We start from the raw sequence: 17872 nt of genomic DNA, 5'->3' as shown, positions 1-17872 counted from the left end.
TACTCTTAAACTAGTGTACAAAGTATATTATAGTGTTCATCCGTGTTGTTCAACAGCAATTAGAAACTTCGAAGGGAGCGATAGCGATCGGAGAATATTTCTTATTTCTGTACAACAGCTACGGATGAATACAAACATACTTAGTGTCAAGCTTTATTTTGGCTTCATTAATTTTAACTTTACCTGTCCATTTGCACAAACGCGGTTCTATGAAGCACTATGAAAAATAGAAGGCTGCTATGAACGGACTTTGATATATCTTCGGCTTTTGTTCTTCTAAGAAAATTTACACAAAGAATTTTTAAGAAATTTCATTGGATGACAAATAAAGCTGGACGCTAATATCATTTATTTCAGTTTCTTAATTTGGTTCTTCACATCCTCTTATGTCTTACAAACATAACTTTTCTATTAAATAGAAAATCAAATAATCAGAAAAAAATGCGCAGTACGTTATCATTGATATTTTGTGCGCCATACGTTATCATTTCCAGAAAATGCCCCGATATTAATATTTACAGCAGTAAATCTAGCCAGAATGGGCATGATTGCTTACTTGACAAAATATTACAACTTTTTAAAGTCAGTGGTTTCAGTTAATATACATATATGTAAACGAAACAGTGAATTTTGGAGATAAAGCCGTACGTTACCACGATCAAGCCGGTGGAAAATTCTCTCGCTTCGAATCTGGTGACGCGCATTTCAGATGAATTGCGAGACTAAACATCATGAAATAAAAACCTGTGTGCCAGGAAAATTGTGGAGAAGGTTGTTATATGTACTTTTACATTAGAACATCACGAATTTCAGAGAAAAAAGAGAAAAACCTACTTTTTGGCTGCATCCGCCATCTTGTTTGTTTGGGTAACGAACGGCGTGATTCTCCCCCGTGATATTTAAACTATAAACAAAAGCAGATGTAAAATCTTAATCTTAAACACACAAAGTTCATATACAAAGTTCAAATTAGTATCTGTAATAGAACATGTGTAAAAACAATACTGGTTGCTATTGCTTAGGGAAAACAACAATTTCAAAAGATGTGTACATATAAGCAAAAATCAATTTCCCCCGGGGAGGTCAAATTTTGACCTACGGACTTTTATTTAAACAAACTTGATAGACACTCATTTGAAAATATAGTCGACTCCGGTTATAACGAACTCAATGGGACATTAAAATATCGTTCGTTATAACCGAAGTTCGCTAAAAGCGAAGTAGCAACAACTTGCTGACTAGAACAAGTTTAATGCTTAATATCTAAGCTCTAGCTCTTTAGGTTTTTTAAGAGAAGATTTTTTAAGTTTTTACCATATACATATAAGGAAAATCAATGACACCACGGGCAGGGTGGCATTTTATTTGAACAAACTTGGTAGACACCCATTTTAAGATGTTTCATGTTTAATATACATACATATACGAAAAATCAATGACACAAAGGGCAGGGCCAATTATGACCCTAGGGCTTTTATTTTAACAAACTTGGTAAACACCCATTACAAGATGTTTCATGCTTACTATTTAAATTTTTATTATAAACATATAAGGAGAATCAATGACCCCCGGGGCGGGGCCATTTTTGACCCAAGGGCTTTTATTTAAACAAACGTGGTAGATACTCACTAGAAAATGTTTCATGCCAAAAATCTAAGCTCAGGCTCTATGGGTTTTTTAAAGGAATAATTTTTAGTTTTTTCTTCCGGTTTCCATGGTTGAGTTCTGCATAGAATTAAATTCTTCGAACAATTTTTAAAGGTTATCATCAAAGGAACATTCCTGCGAAGTTTAGATGAAATTGGCTTAGTGGTTTATGAGGAGATGTTGTTTTAAAGTTAAATGTTTACAGACGGACAACGGACAGATTCTGGACGAATTATGATCACAAAAGCTCACCTTGTAACTTTGTGACAGGTGAGTTAAAAATGGCACAAAAATTAGCTTTAACCTGCTGAATTATGAAAATGCACTTGTCAAATTTCCTTATTTGGAAACAGTTCAATATAAATTTGGGGATATCAAGAAGCCAATAGTATATACAGCTGTGTCAGACTACAGGCCTATACTTGTGGCAAATGCTTTTGTTTCAAGCAGGGTAAAGCTAAATTATCAAAGTAAACATTCTCTGATTATAGCATATAAAAAATAAACTATATAAAGATAAATCATTTTTGTTTGGTTTTTCATTGCACTATCACAGTTTAGGTTACATGATATCGAAACAGAAAAGATGATTTTTGCAAACCTCAGGTGTTACAAAACAATAAAATATAATTCCTTTGTCATTTAAACTATTATTGTAGGACTAGCATTTTAGCTAAAATATATGGAATTTTACTTCCTTTGACAGATTAAAACAAAGATAAACTGTTGAAAAAACAACTTAATATGTACATCAAAAAAATAATATATTCAATGATTCAAAGTTCTGTTATGTGTAATACTTAAAGGTATTTTATGCCTTGAAACTATATGTTAATCAAAGTCTTTAGAAATGTCAAACATATAAAATAATCTTAATGTTAATAATAGTTCATTTACAGCATTTAAGATATTTAACAGCTAAAGACACGAGTGCTGAATGTGTAGTTATGTGTCGTAAAGGTAGCAAAAAGGAAACAAAGTAGTATTTTGACTTAAATAAAAAAAATCAAAAGTACTTTACTATAACTATACAAATCGTCAACAGAGCAAAAAAGGCAATGATAGTTCAATTATGTGACAAATGAGTTGTTTTTTTTGTTGTTGTTTTTTTTGGAAACTGTAACAAAATACCAATAATTGAGAGTTTCTGAGACAAAAATAATTATAGCATTTTGAGACATAATATGCCTTATACAATTTTCTTGGGAAACATAATTAATTTTAATAATTAAAAAAAGGAAATTCATACACTTGTAGTAAGAAAGAACTTTAATTTGCAAATTTAATATTTGCTGTAATGGGTTATGGTGACCTACACCTTTGATCTCTTAGTTGGTCCAATGGATATAGCACATGAAGATGCATAAACATGTGAGGTTGGAATTCATTGGAAGCATGCATATTTTATTTTATTGCCAAAGTAAAAATTGGCTATTTGAGACCACATGACCCTGACCAATTATTTTCTGAGTTGGTCTTTCCGGTAATGCAGATCAAGGTCATAAGTCTGTGTTTGAAGGCTATGGATGGAAAGGCTTGTTTTATGGCCTCAGTAAATATTTATTTTTTGGAGGTCAAGAAGACCGCAACCTTTAAATTGGTCTGGTCAGCATAGCTCATGACAGTGCATACACAATTTTAGTAACAATGCTGTGGATAGAAGCACATTTACTTTATTATCAAGTATTAGTACTGTCTTTTTGGAGTCATGGTAGCCTTGAACTTTGGACTTGTGACTTCTATGTTGGCCAGTCAGAAGAGCTCATAAAGGTGCATGCATCTGAGTTGTTTCATTCGAAGTTACTTTTTTGACAAACAAAAACAATATACCCTCCAATCTATCAATGTGAGGGGAAAAAACCTTGTTAATACATGTACCAAAAAAATATTTTATCATATTTTGAAAATTTTAAGAAAAATCTGTGGAATGTAAATGACTAACTTAATCACTTAATTTAAAGAAGCATGCCTCCAGATGAGCAAAAATATTTCCATTTACCAAACTTGTGACAAACGTACTAAGATTTTATGCAAAGTAGAAAGATTCAAGATTCAAGTTATAATTACGTTATGAGCGATATATAGTGAATTTATCATTATGCGTAACTATATTTCTACTGCGTTACTAATGCAGTATGGGCATTTTTTGCATACTTGACATTTTTGTGTAAGAAATGGAGTTGTAAATGACAATGATAATGTGTAAATTATTCCTTTTGGTTACTATAAATAATATAAATTTAATTTCATATTCAAAATTTGTATGAAAATAAGCATTAATCTGGAGGCGTGCTGCTTTAACATAAAAACTTTTACTAAAAAAACAATATATGAATGAATAAAAAAAGCTTGTAGTGGGAAGCATACAGCTTTAAAGCATCCTTATTATTAATATAAGTGCATATGCCACTTTTAAATCGAATCTATTTTGCAATCATTATTAAAAGTATCTTTGCAAAAGAAAACATGCATAAATATACCGACAAAAATTTGTAGAGAGGCAATGATACAGAAAAAAATGAAGACATTGTTTATACAAAGTTAAATCTTCACCATTCAAACATAAAAGCTCCGTATTATTATTTATTTTCCTCATCACTATCAGGCAAAGGGTCTGCTCTTTTAGTAAAATCCACTTCAACATATTCTGTCATGTCATCTAAGCCATGAATAACAAGCTTTTTCTGTCCCTTTGGCTGGTCATTAAATGCCAAGTCAGCATATATCAATCCATCCTTGTTCCTCTGTAAAAAAAGTACCTTGCAGCATGAAAAAAAGCCAATATGGATCTCTCATTACAAACTATCAAATGAATTAGAAAACGTTATTTAATTGATATCCTTTACCAATAAGTTATATTTTATTATTTTTCAGGCAACAAGGAACATCACAGTATGTGACGAAACTAGGTTTTCATCTTTGATGTTTAACAGAACTTTTGCCTCAAGTGCCATGGTGAATATTCTTCATTTTTTAGTGGAATTATGTCCTTTTGAATTTTAAAACAAGACTGCATTTGTGAAAAATACTATGCCATCGCATATATAATACAACACTAAATAGTAGAGTAGGAACAGAAAAGTTTTTTTGTTTGTTTCTATACAATTGAACTTTGTCATAATGTAGTTGAGTCTAGTGAATTTGGTGGTCATATTTCACCTGGCCTTAATTTATGACTGTACATGAAAGGACAGAAAGTATGTCACATCATCAAAATCTAATTCAATTTAACAACGAAAACTGCACGAATGGTTCAAATCTCATAGTTGTACATAAAATGACAAGAAATAGTCACATCTCAAAATATATGTCCGGTCAAACTGTGAACATGATCAAAATTGCATTGCATCAAAAGAAAAGAAAATAGGTCCACTTGTGCAGGGCAAATTTTTTACTCAAACAATCTTGATACAGGTCCAACATCTAATATATCTAAGCTCTAGCTTCCCTTATTCAGAAAACATTTGTTTTAGTTTCTGTTTTATATGCCAATAATGAAAATCAATGACCCTGGGCGGGCCAATTTTGACCCAATGGGCTATAATTTGAACAACCTAGGTAGAGGTCCCCTACGCAATGTTACATGCCAAAAAACTAACATCTAGCCTTTGTCAAATCAGAGAAGAAGTTTTTTAGGTTTTTACTATATACATAAAAGGAAAACCTATTACCCCTGCGACAGAGTCAATTTTTACACCAGGGCATAATTTGAACAACTTTGGTAGAGGACCTTAAGATGATATTATATAACAAATCCTCGCCTTAGTGCAATAACAGAATAAGTCCTTCTTAATTTAAAAGCAGTTAATCAGTTATTGCATTAAGGTGAAAAAATTCAAAGCTATAACCCTTGTAACCTTCAGACAAGCAGATTTTTTAAGTTTTTACTATTTGTACATAGTCAAAATCAATGACCCCCGTGCTGGGGCCAATTTTGACCCAAGGGCTATAATTTGAACAATTTGGTCTACCAGACAATGCCTTAAATGCATTGAGACCCAAAAGCAATCCCAAAAAGATCTTCACAAAGCTTACTTTACACCAAGTTTCACTGATATATCTGTTTCCCAACTCTAGTTATTGACCTGAAAATGATTTTCTATTTTTAATAACTGCCATTGACCTTAAGGGGCCCAAAGCAATACTTGTCAAGATCTTCATTAAGCTAACTATACCATGTTGCTTTGAAATATCTCAATCCAAACTCTAGTTATTGACTGAAAACTGATTTTCTACTTTTAATAACAGTGACCTTGATCCTATGGGGCTCAAAAGCCATCCCAAGTAAGGTATTCATAATAGCTTGCTATATACCAAGTTTCATTGAAATATTTCATTTCAAACTCTAGTTACTGACCGGAAACCAATTTTCAATTTTTAATAACAGTGCCTTGACCCTAATAGGCCTAATTTTAAGTGAGGTCTTAATAAAACTTGCTTTACACCAAATTTCATGAAAATATTTTATTCCAAAAATCCAAATATCCTGGACATTGGTCTGCAAGTTTGTTTTGATGATTTCAATGTCAAGTATGAATAGGGTCACCTGGGGTCAAAAACTAGGTCACAATGCCAAAATATGGAAAAATCTTGTTGACACTCTGGTGGACACATTTTTTACTCAATTGTCATCAAACTTGGCCAGGATGCTTGTCTACTTAAATGAGTTTGAGTCTGAAATGGGTTAGCTCCAATGAGTTCAAACATGGGTCATCTCTGATGAAAAACAAGGTCACAGGAGTTAAATATAGAAAATCTTGTTAACTCTTTAGTGGCTACGGTTGTTATCCAAATATCCTGGAAATTGCAAGATCTCCAAATCTGTTTAAACCAGGGGTTTTAATTTTAACAAACTTGGTAGACATCCCATTAGAAGATGTTTCGTGAAAAATATTTTAGCTCCTGGGGAGCGTTTAACTAACGTACTTACGCCTAAGATTTGCGTAAGTTTTTCCTTATGTCTGATTTTTTTACGTAAAGGCGTTTCACTAAAAATTTGCGTAAGTAAGAATTTCTTAAGTTTTTACTTAAAGATACGCTTAAAATTTGACTTAAAACTTAGGTTAGTATGACTGATATCATCTTTGAATGAAAGCAGAGAAGAAAATCGATACGTTTGGAGACGGACGTGACTGATTATATATTTTAATGGTGAAAGCGCCTCTAGAAAAGCAAAGTCTAAGTAAGGAAAGGGTAATATGGCTTTACGGACTAATTAGAAATGAAATTTTAGTAGATAAAAAACATATACGAATAATTATATTAACATGTACGAATAATTATATTAATATTATCAGCTGACAGAGGAAAGTCTTTTAATTAATATCTTCCTCCCAAAAAAATATACTGGTACCCCTTACCGCCCTAAGTCGTTGGTGACCACGACCCAAAGTATTTTAAATCAGTTATTAAGTGTTTTATATTACAAAAATCCTCATTTTCACTTGCGGACATTACAGGTTTTTTCACATTCAAACAAAAACCATCTAAATAACCATCTAAAATGATGGATCATATGAAATTTTCCTTGCTACTCTATAAATATATTTAATTAAAATCAAGAGAAACCCCTGTGTGATTGATGGCCGTTGGCACAATACAAATTGCTCAGCAACATTCCTAAGTGTCCGTAGACGGACTACCAAATTCCAGTTTAGCCATCTTAAAAATGTTTTGCGGTCATTAAATATTACCAAAACGCCTCCTTATTGACTTATTCTTAAAAAGTTACGCACTTTTTAACGTAAGTTTAAGAAAAAATCTACGAAAGTTTTGTGAAACAGAATTACGATTTACGTAAGTTTAAATGTAAGCGTAAAGTTATGAAAATACTAAAGGAAAAACTTACGCAATGTTAGTAAAACGCTGCCCAGCTCTTTGGGGTTTTTATAAGATTTTTTAAGATTTTACTATATACATATTGGGAAAAACAATGAACCCCCCCCTCCCCCGGGAAGGGCCAATTTTGATCCCAGGGTTTTTATTTGAACAAACATGGTAGACACTCACTAGATGATATTTCATGCCTAGTATCTAAATTCTAGCTCTTTGAGTTTTTTATAAGAAGTTTTTACTATAAACATATAAGGAAAATCAAAGACCCCCAGGGGCCAATTTTAATCCAAAGGCCCTTATTTGAACAAACATGGAAGACACCCATTAGAAAATGTTTCATGCTAAATAGCTCTAGCTCTTTGGGTTTTTTAAAAGAGGATTTTTTAAAGTTTTTACTATATACATTAAGGAAAAAACAATGACCCCATTGGGGCGGGGCCAATTTTTACCTCAGGGCTTTTATTTGAACAGACTGTGTAGACACCCACTAGAAGATGTTTAATGCTTAATATCTAAGCTCTAGCTATTTTAGTTTTTTAAAGAGGATTTTTGAAGTTTTTACTATATACAAAAAAGGAAAATAATCTCTAGTTGTGATACCATGAACCTTCAAAATATAAGTGTGACCTTGACCTTTGAAGAAGGGACGTAGTCCCTGGACGCGACAAAATGCTGTTATGAGATAGACATTTGTGCCAAATTATTTCAAAATCCCTAAATACATGACAAAGTTACAGTCTGGACACGATTGTTGTGTAAGTGGGGACACAAGGACAGACGGACATAAGCCTTAGCCACGACACATTGTCTTGATGTGGTAGAGATTTGTGCCAAGTTATTTTAAAATCCTTCCATGCATGACAAAAAAACAGTCTGGACATGAATGTGTCTCTTCAAACCCTTCTTGAGAGAACGAGTACCTTCAAACTATAAGTGTGACATTGACCTTGAAGGTAGGGACATGGGTCTTTGTCGCGATACATCGTCTTGATGTGGTAGATATTCATGCCTAGATATTTTTAAAATCCTTCGATGCATGACAAATTTACAGCCCGGACACGAATGTGTGTACCTATTAACTCTAATTGTGATAAAGTGAACTTCAAAATGAAAGTGTGACCTTGACCTTTAAGGTAGGGACGTGATTCTTGGACGAGACACATCTTCTTGATGTTATAAACATTTATGCCAAGTTATTTAAAATCCTTCCATGCATGACAAAGTTACAGCCCGGACACAATTTTGTGTACCTATTAATTCTAATTGTGATAATGAGAAGCTTCAAAATGTTAGTGTGACCTTGACCTTTCAGGCAGACGTAATTCTTGGACACAACACATACTCTTGATGTGGTAGACCTTTATGCCTAGTAATTCTAAAATCATTCAATGCATGACAAAGGTACCGTCCTGACACGAATATGTGTACCTATTTTCTCTAATTGCGATAATGTGAAATTCAAATTGATAGTGTGACCTTGACCTTTGAGGTAGGGACGTAATTCTTGGACACAACACATAATCTTGATGTGGTAGACCTTTATGCCTAGTAATTCTAAAATCTTTCAATGCATGACAAAGGTACCGTCCTGACACGAATATGTGTACCTATTTTCTCTAATTGCGATAATGTGAAACTTCAAATTGATAGTGTGACCTTGACCTTTGAGGTAGAGACGTAATTCTTGGACGCTACACATCGTCTTGATGTGGCAGACATTTAGGCCTAGTTATTTTAAAATCATTCAATGCATGACAAAGTAACAGTCCGGACACGAATATGTGTAGCTATTATCTCTCATTGGGATAATGTGAAACTTCAAAATGATAGTGTGACATTGACCTTTGAGGAAGAGACGTAATTCTTGGACGCGACACATCGTATTAATGTGGTAGATAAATGTCAGACAAAATCCCCTTCAGACAAAATCCTCTACATGTATTTTTGCATATCTGGACATAATCCCCTCCATGGGTGGACATTATAATCCCCTTCATGCGTGAAATTTTGAAGTGGAAAAAAATCCCCTCAATAAAATTGCTACCTAGGATAAAATCCCCTGCAGATAAATTTTCTGTTAATAACGTGGGTATGAGAGCGACATACTGCATTATGCTGTGTGGTGATTGCTAGTACTTTATTCGGGCATTTTGGTTTCAACACCAGTTCTATATACTGCTAAGGCCTATGCTAGATGGCCAGTGTTGCACAATTCATTTCTTCCTCACCATCTTTCAGAATTAAACAAGAGAGCCGGTTGAACTGGGTGATGCTCCCCGAATTAGGTTTTGGACTCAGGAAGATATACCTCTTGAAGTGTCAGACTTATGTCACAGACAAAGTTCAAAGTGTAAAATCAACCCAAGCGTTGTGCGCCACACATTGTCTCAATATGGTGATCATTTCTGTGAAATAGTTGTAAAATCCGACTTCAAATAACGAAGTTATGGGCTTGATACGATTTTCCTGCAAGGTCATACAGTGACCTTGACCTTCAAGGTAGCGACCTAAATGTTGCGCGCGACACATCGTCTCAATATGGTCATCATTTCTGTGAAATAGTTGTAAAATCCGACTTCAAATAACGAAGTTATGGACCGGACACAATTTTGCTGCAAGGTCATGCTGTGACTTTGAACCAAAATGTTGCATGCAACAAGTCGATTCAATATGGTGATCATCTTTTTGAAATAATTATAATATCCGACTTCAAGTAACGAAGTTATGGGCCGGACAACATTTTGCTGCAAGGTCATGCTGTGTGTGACCTTGACCTTTAAGGTAGCGACCCAAATGTTGAGCATGACACTTCGTCTCAATATGATGATCATTTCTGCGAAATAGTTTTAAAATCCAACTTCAAATAACGATGTTATGGGCCGGACACGATTTTGCTGCAAGGTCATGCTGTGACCTTGACCTTCAAGGTACCAATCCAAATGTTGCTCGCGACATGCGTCTCAATATGGTGATCATTTTTGTAAAATAGTTTTAAAATCCGACTTCAAATAACAGTTATGGGCCGGACACGATTTTGCTGCAAGGTCATGTTGTGACCTTGACCTTCAAGGTAGCGACCCAAATGTTGCGCACGACACGCCGTCCCAATATGGTGATCATTTCTGTGAAATAGTTTTAAAATCCGACTTCAAATAATGAAGTTATGGACTGGACACGATTTTACTGCAAGGTCATGCTGTGACCTTGACCTTCAAGGTAGCGACCCAATCGTGCGCGCGACACGTCGTCTCAATATGGTGATCATTTCTGAGAAATAATTTTAAAATCCGACTTCAAATAACAAAGTTATGGGCAGGACACGAATTTGGCACGTACGTACGGACGGACAGACTGACGGACAACCCGACGACTATATGCTCCCTCGAAATTTTTCGGGGAGCATAAATAGACGAGTTGTAAAAGTGTTTTAGAAATTATAAGAATAGTTTTAGATAAATAAAATGATGGCATTGATGATTTAACTTTTAAAACTTCAACAAAATGAACATGATTGTATTTGTGGAAAATGCTATGCCACCGCATTAAGACAACACTTAATAGAAGTGTAGGAACAGATTAATTTTTGTTTCTATACAATTGAAGATTGTCATAATGCATAGATCCCTGACTTATCTAATTCTTATTATCAGATTAGTGATTAAAATCTATTGTTATTGAAATAAAAGATCAGAGTAGGAATATATCCATGCAGTTGAATCTAGTGAATTTTGTGATGAATTTCATATTTCACACAGCCTTAATTTCATGACTACAAAGGACAACACAGTAAGACACTCTGTCAAAATCTAGGTCAGCTGATATCAAAGTTCACTTTACATCTTAATCTGTGCACATGGTTCAAATTTCATTGCTGTACATCAAGGGACAAGAAAGTAGGTCAATGTCCCCTTGGGCAAGTCAAAATTTTAATTCAAAACAATCTTGATACAGGTCCACCAAACAATATTTCATGTCAATTATCTAAGCTCTAGCTTTCTCCAATTCAGAAAACATTTGTTTTAGTTTCTGTTTTTACTATGTGTACATAATGAGAGTCAATGCCCCCGGGCAGGGCCAATTTTGACACCAGGGGAAAAATTTGAACAACTTTGGTGGAAGACCTATAGATAATATTATATAGCAAACATCAAAGCTCTATGCCTTGTACTTTCAGACAAATTTTTTTTTATTCTTTTACTATATGTACATAATGAAAATCAATGACCCCCGAGGCGGAGCCAATTTTGACCCTAGGGCTATAATTTGAACAATCTTGGTAGAGGTTCACTTCGCAAAGTCTCATGTAAATATTTAACCTCTAGCCTTTGTCAATTCAGAGAAGGCAATTTTTCAAGTTTTTACTTTATACATATAAGGAAAACTATCGCCTCTGGGGCAGGGCAATTTTAACACTAGGGGCATATTTTGAACAGCTTTAGTAGAGGACAAATAGATGATATTATATACCAAATATCAAAGCTCTAAGCCTTGTACCTTCAGACAAGAAGATGTTTTAATTTTTTACTATTTGAACATAGTGAAAATCAATGACCCCCGGGGGTGGGGCCTTTTTCGACCGCAGGGCTTTAATTTGTACAATCTTGCTAGAGGTTCACTACACAATGTTTCATGCAAAATATCTTACCTCAAGCCTTTGTCAATTTAGAGAAGATGATTTTTTAAGTTTTTACTATATACATATAAGGAAAACTTATGACCCCCGAGGCGGGGCTAATTTTGACACTTTTGGTAGAGTACCTATAGATGATATGATTTAACAAATATTAAAGCTGTAAGATTTTTTTTATTTTTTACTATATGTATATATTGAAAATCAACGACTCCCGGGCCGGGGGCAATTTTGACCCCAGGGCTATAATTTGAACAATCTTGCTAGAGGTTCACTACACAGACAATGCCCTATGCTACATATCTAAGCTCTAGGCCTTTTGGGTCTTTACAAAAAAGTATTTTAAGTTTTTACTATATGTAGATATAGTGAAAATCAATGACCCCCGGGGCGGGGCCGATTTTGACCCCAGGGCTATAATTTGAACAATCTTGGAAAGGGTCTACCAGGCAATGCCTTATGCAAAATATCTAAGCTCTAGGCCTTTTGGGTTTTTACAAGAAGATTTTTTAAATTTATTCTAATAATATCTTTTGGTTGCCATGGCAACCAGATTTCTGCATGGAATGAATTTTTTGAACAACTTTGGAAGCCCTTCACCCAAGGATCAATCCTGCTAAGTTTGGTTGAAATTTGACTAGTGGTTTTTTACAAGAAGATTTTTTAAGTTCACTGTATAATCTATAAAACACACACACAAATACACACACACATACACACGCAAACACACACACGCACACACACACGCGCGCGCGCACACACACACACACACACACACACACACACACACAGGTAAGTCGCTATATGCCACCGCATCGCAGATGCTGCTGTGGCATAATAACAAAAATTCATTATTCATAAATTTGTATGGAGTATAATAATACACGAAACATGGGGATTTAGTCCAGCCTTGCAAAAACATGATGGGGATAATGTCCACCCATGGAGCGATTTTGTCCGGATATGCGAAGGGGATTTTGTCCAAAGGGGATTATGTCCGTACACCGTGGTAGACATTTATGCCTTGTTATTCAAAATAATTCAATGCATGACAAAGTTACAGTCAGACACGAATGTGTGTACCTATTTACTCTAATTGCGATAATGTGAAACTTCAAAATGATAGTGTGACCTTGACCTTTGAGGTAGGGAGGTGGTTCTTGGACATGACACATCATATTGATGTGGTAGACATTTGTGCCAAGTTATTTCAAATTCCCTCAATGTATGACAAAGTTACAGTCCTGACATGAATAAAGTGGGGACGCACAGACGGACGGACGGACAGACAGTGCGATTATAATACGCCTCCCTTCGGGGGCATAAAAAGAGAGGGAAAACACAAATTTGACCTGGCTGGGGATTGAACTATCAACCTTGATCCCCTGGGACAGGGCCAATTTTTACCCTAGGGGTATTACTTCAACAAACATGGTAGACATAAACTAGAACATGTTTCTTGCCAAATATGAAAGCTTTAGGTCTTTAGGATTTTAATAAGATGATTTTAAGTTTTTACCTTTTACATGTATATATAAGGAAAATCAATGATCATTGGGGAAGGGCCAACTTTGACCCTAGGGATTTTATTTGAACAAACATTTCTTTTTTTTTTATTTTTTTTTTAAAAAATATAAAAATTTTAATAGCAAACTTTTTATCTTTATAGGGGTCCCCCCCCGAAGGGGAAAGGTAAAATTTGGGGAAATTTTAAATTTAATACAAAAAATTTTAAAAACAAAATAAAGAAAATAAAAGGGTTATATATACTTTTTTCTTTTCAAAAATTAATTGAAACCCTAGGTCTTTTTGGGTTCTTACGGATCCATCTCACTTTCGGAAATAGATATAATTATCATATAGTTCTCTGGTCCCAATCAGTGAAGAAGACAATAAAAATGTCATCGTTGATTTGAGAGACATGATAACAGAGAACAAACTCTATACAGTCAAGAGTGCCTGAGTGACCCCCTAATTTCAACGACTCCTTGTCTTATCCGACCTTGTTTCAGTACTCCCAACATATTTCCCTATAAACATGGTCTGAATTAAACGACTCCCTGTCATATGTGACAAGCAACCCTTATTTTCTGGTCAAAATACATTGCTTTGTCTGATTTAAACAACTTTCACACCTTTTAATTGTCCGTTAATGTGAGATAAATAATAACAGAGGGACAAAATAATTAAGTCCAATTATTATCCAGTAGTCAGTACACATCAAACAAACTCTACACAACCCGGTCTCAATTACACAGTCTACATGTAAACAGGTAAGACGTGACGTAGCGTCTACTACCAAATATGGTAAGCATGATGCAATCAATGTGTGTACATAATGACATCAGCTAACTGGATTAAGATTTGAGTCGGATTTCTTTACTGTTTAAAGAGTGCCAACGAAAGATTTTTTTAGGCAGATTTTTTTTATTTCACCCTTTTTATGGCTGCATGAATACTTCAATCAAAGAAAAAAACTTTGGATATGGATATGTTTTTTTTAAAAATAGCGGTTTTGGATTTTCACAAGAAGATTGTTTAAGTTTCTATGCATATAGGAAAAATCAATGACACCCTTGGGCAGGGGCAATTTTGACCCTAGGGGTTTCATTTGAACAAACATGGTAGATCCACTAGAAAATGTTTCATGCCAAATATCTAAGCTCTACCATTTTTAGATTTTCGCAAGAAGATTTTTAAGTTTTTACTATATACATATTAGGAAAATCAATGACCCCTTGGGCGGGGCCAATTTGGTCTTAAGGCTTTTATAAGAACAAACTTGGTAGACATCCACTAGAAAGTTTTTTATAAAATATCTAAGCTCTACCTCTTTGCATTGTCACGAGAAGGTTAGTTTTTAGTTTTTACTGAATACAGATAAGGAATATCAGTGACCCCTGGGGCCTGACCAATTTTGACCCTTGGGCATTTATTTGAAAAAACCTTGGAAGACATCCACTACAAGATGTTTCATGCTAAATATCTTATCTATGGTGCTTTTGATTGTCACATTTTTAGGGTTTTACCAAATACATAAAAGGAAAATCAATGACCCCTGGGGTGGGGTCAATTTTGACCCTAGGGATTTTATTTGAACAAACTTGGTAGACATCTATTAGAAGATGTATCATGCCAAATATCTAAGCTTTACCTCTTTTGGATCTTCACAAGAAGGTTTTTTAAGTTTTTACTAAATGCATATAAGGAACATCATTAACCCCCAGGGGCTGGCCAATTTTGACCCTAGGGCTTTTATTTGATCAAACTTGGTAGACACCACTGGAAGATGTTTCATGCCAAATATCTAAGCTCTAGCTGTTTCGGTTTTTAACAAGAAAATATTTTAATATTTTTGTAAAAAAATATTTTGGTTGATGGAATTTGATTCATTGAACACCTTTGGTACAGCTACATGCAAGAAACATCCCTGCAAAGTTTCAACAAATTTGGCCATGTAGTAAAGGAGTAGAAGTTTTTTAAAGAAATTGTTGATGCATGGATGGATGGACGATGGACGACGGACAATGGGCCATCACAAAAGCTCACCTTGAGGATATTGTCCTCGGGTGAGCTAAAAAGATAACTAGAGGTAAAAATCTAAGTTGAACAAGAGCGATCAGTGATCACATGTGTCGCCTCCTGATGGCCAATTTCATGTTGGGACAAGTTTTGTGACAGACGGACAGATAGACGGACAGTGCACAACTAGATTTGATACTGATCATTCCTGTAAAGTTTGGATAAAATTGCACCAGTAGTTTATGAGGAGTAGTCCGGACAAGCTTTTGTGTATCTGGCAACTAACAGAAACAAGAGGGCCATGATGGCCCTGAGGTCGCTCACCTGTATAAAGGCACCCAGAGCGGCGCCAGTTTAAACCCCAGGGCTTTTATTTGAACAAACTTGGAAGACACCCATTAGAAGATGTTTTATGATGTTAAGTTTTTACTACACACATATAATGAAAAGCAACAATCTTCCCCCCCTCCTTCAGCCCCCCTCCTGGCAGGGCCAATTTTAACCCAAGGGCTTTTATTTGAACAAACTTGGTAGACATCCATAAGAAGATGTTTCATGCTAAAAATCTAAGCTCTAGCTCATTGGGTTTTTTTTAAAAGAAGTTTTTTTACACATATAGTTAAAACCAATGACACCCATGGGGCGGGGCCAATTCTGACCCCAGGGCTTTTATTAGATCAAACTTTGTAGACAATTACTAGAAGATAATTCGTGCTTAATATCTAAACTCTAGCTATTTGGGTTTTTTTTCAAAGAAGATTTTTAAGTTTTTGCTATACAAATATAAGGAAAATCAATAACACCCGGGGCGGGGCCAATTTTGACTCAAGGGCTTTTATTTGAACAAACTTTGTAGACATTCACTAGAAGATGTTTCATACTTAATATCTAAACTCCAGCTATTTGGGTTTTTTCAAAGAAGATTTTTTAAGTTTTTGCTACATACATATAAGGAAAATCAATACCCACAGGGCGGGGCTAATTTTGATTCCAGGGCTTTTATTTGAACAAACTTGGTAGATACCAATCAGAACATGTTTCATGCTAAATTGAAATATCTTAGCTCTAGCTCTTTGAGTTCTTTAAAAGAAGATTTTTTAAGTTTTTACTATATGCATATAGGGAAAATCAATGACCTCCTGGGGCGGGGCCAATTTTGACCCCAGGGCTTTTATTTGAACAAACTTTGTAGACACTCATTAGAAGACGTTTCATGCATAATATCTAAACTCTAGCTAATTGGGTTTTTTCAAAGAAGATTTTTAAGTTTTTACTATATGCATATAGGGAAAATCAAAGACCTCCTGGGGCGGGGCCAATTTTGACCCAAAGGCTTATATTTTAACAAACTTGGTAGACACTCACTAGAAGATGTTTCATGCTTAATATCTAATATATGATAAACAAGATCAACAAGGAAAGGCGGCGGTCAATGAACGCAACCCCCACATGACCCAGCAACAAGAACCAATGGCAAACAGCCCAAGTGGAACCCAAACAAAAACAGGACAGAGCACGGACAGGTGAATCATTAAATGATAAATAATTTGTAACTGATTAGGAATTCAAAGAAAATAATAATAGGTCCACAAAGGGGATGGGGACAGGAGACCGCGGGAGGGGGGGGGGGTAATCAAAGAAATAAAAGCTAGAGGCAATGGGAAAGATACTTACCGTAGACGAGAAAACAACAAGGGACACAAGCAAAAGTATCACAAAAACAGTATGAAACAACATAGACATACATCTGAGGAACAGAGTGGGGCGCCGCCTTGGAACGGTCAGCAGCATAAAAATGACTGCTGGGGAGTTAAAACCGGTAAATGGTGCACAAAACATCGCTCTAAGCCCCACCATGTTCCTATAAACGAGACAGTGTAAATAAAATGAATCCCCGCCAAGTGAAATTCTAACAGTTTTCATGGTAACAAAAGGTTTAATAAGTAAAACACTAAAATGATCATCTAGAAACATATAAAAGTAAAACTCTAGCTATTTGGGTTCTTTCAAAGAGGAATTTTTAAGTTTTTACTATATGCATATAAGGAAAATCAATGACCTCCTGGGGCGGGGCCAATTTTGACCCCAGGGCTTTTATTTGAACAAACTTGGTAGACACTCATTAGAAGATGTTTCATGCTAAATATCTTAGGTCTAGCTCTTTGGGTTTCCTTAAAAGAAGAATTTTTAAGTTTTTACTATATGCATATAGGGAAAATCAAAGACCCCCCCTGGGGC

The 17872-nt window shown here is 35.1% G+C and overlaps 1 protein-coding gene across 1 annotated transcript in view; it reads right to left on the bottom strand.

The window, feature by feature from the left end:
• Positions 1 to 849: 849 nt before the first annotated feature.
• The window catches only part of LOC132758506 (uncharacterized), a 98134-nt gene continuing 81111 nt past the window's right edge, over positions 850 to 17872 (bottom strand). Inside the window, exon 10 of the mRNA XM_060750188.1 lies at positions 850 to 4391. Coding sequence (XP_060606171.1) covers positions 4227 to 4391 — 165 coding nt within the window. The 3' untranslated portion in view covers positions 850 to 4226. The remainder of the gene's footprint in view (positions 4392 to 17872) is intronic.

Source organism: Ruditapes philippinarum, unplaced genomic scaffold (genome assembly GCF_026571515.1).
Source record: "Ruditapes philippinarum isolate M1 unplaced genomic scaffold, ASM2657151v2 ctg1729_1_1_1_1, whole genome shotgun sequence".
Taxonomy (NCBI): Eukaryota; Metazoa; Mollusca; class Bivalvia; order Venerida; family Veneridae; genus Ruditapes; species Ruditapes philippinarum.
This window is presented reverse-complemented; position numbering and strand designations above follow the sequence as displayed.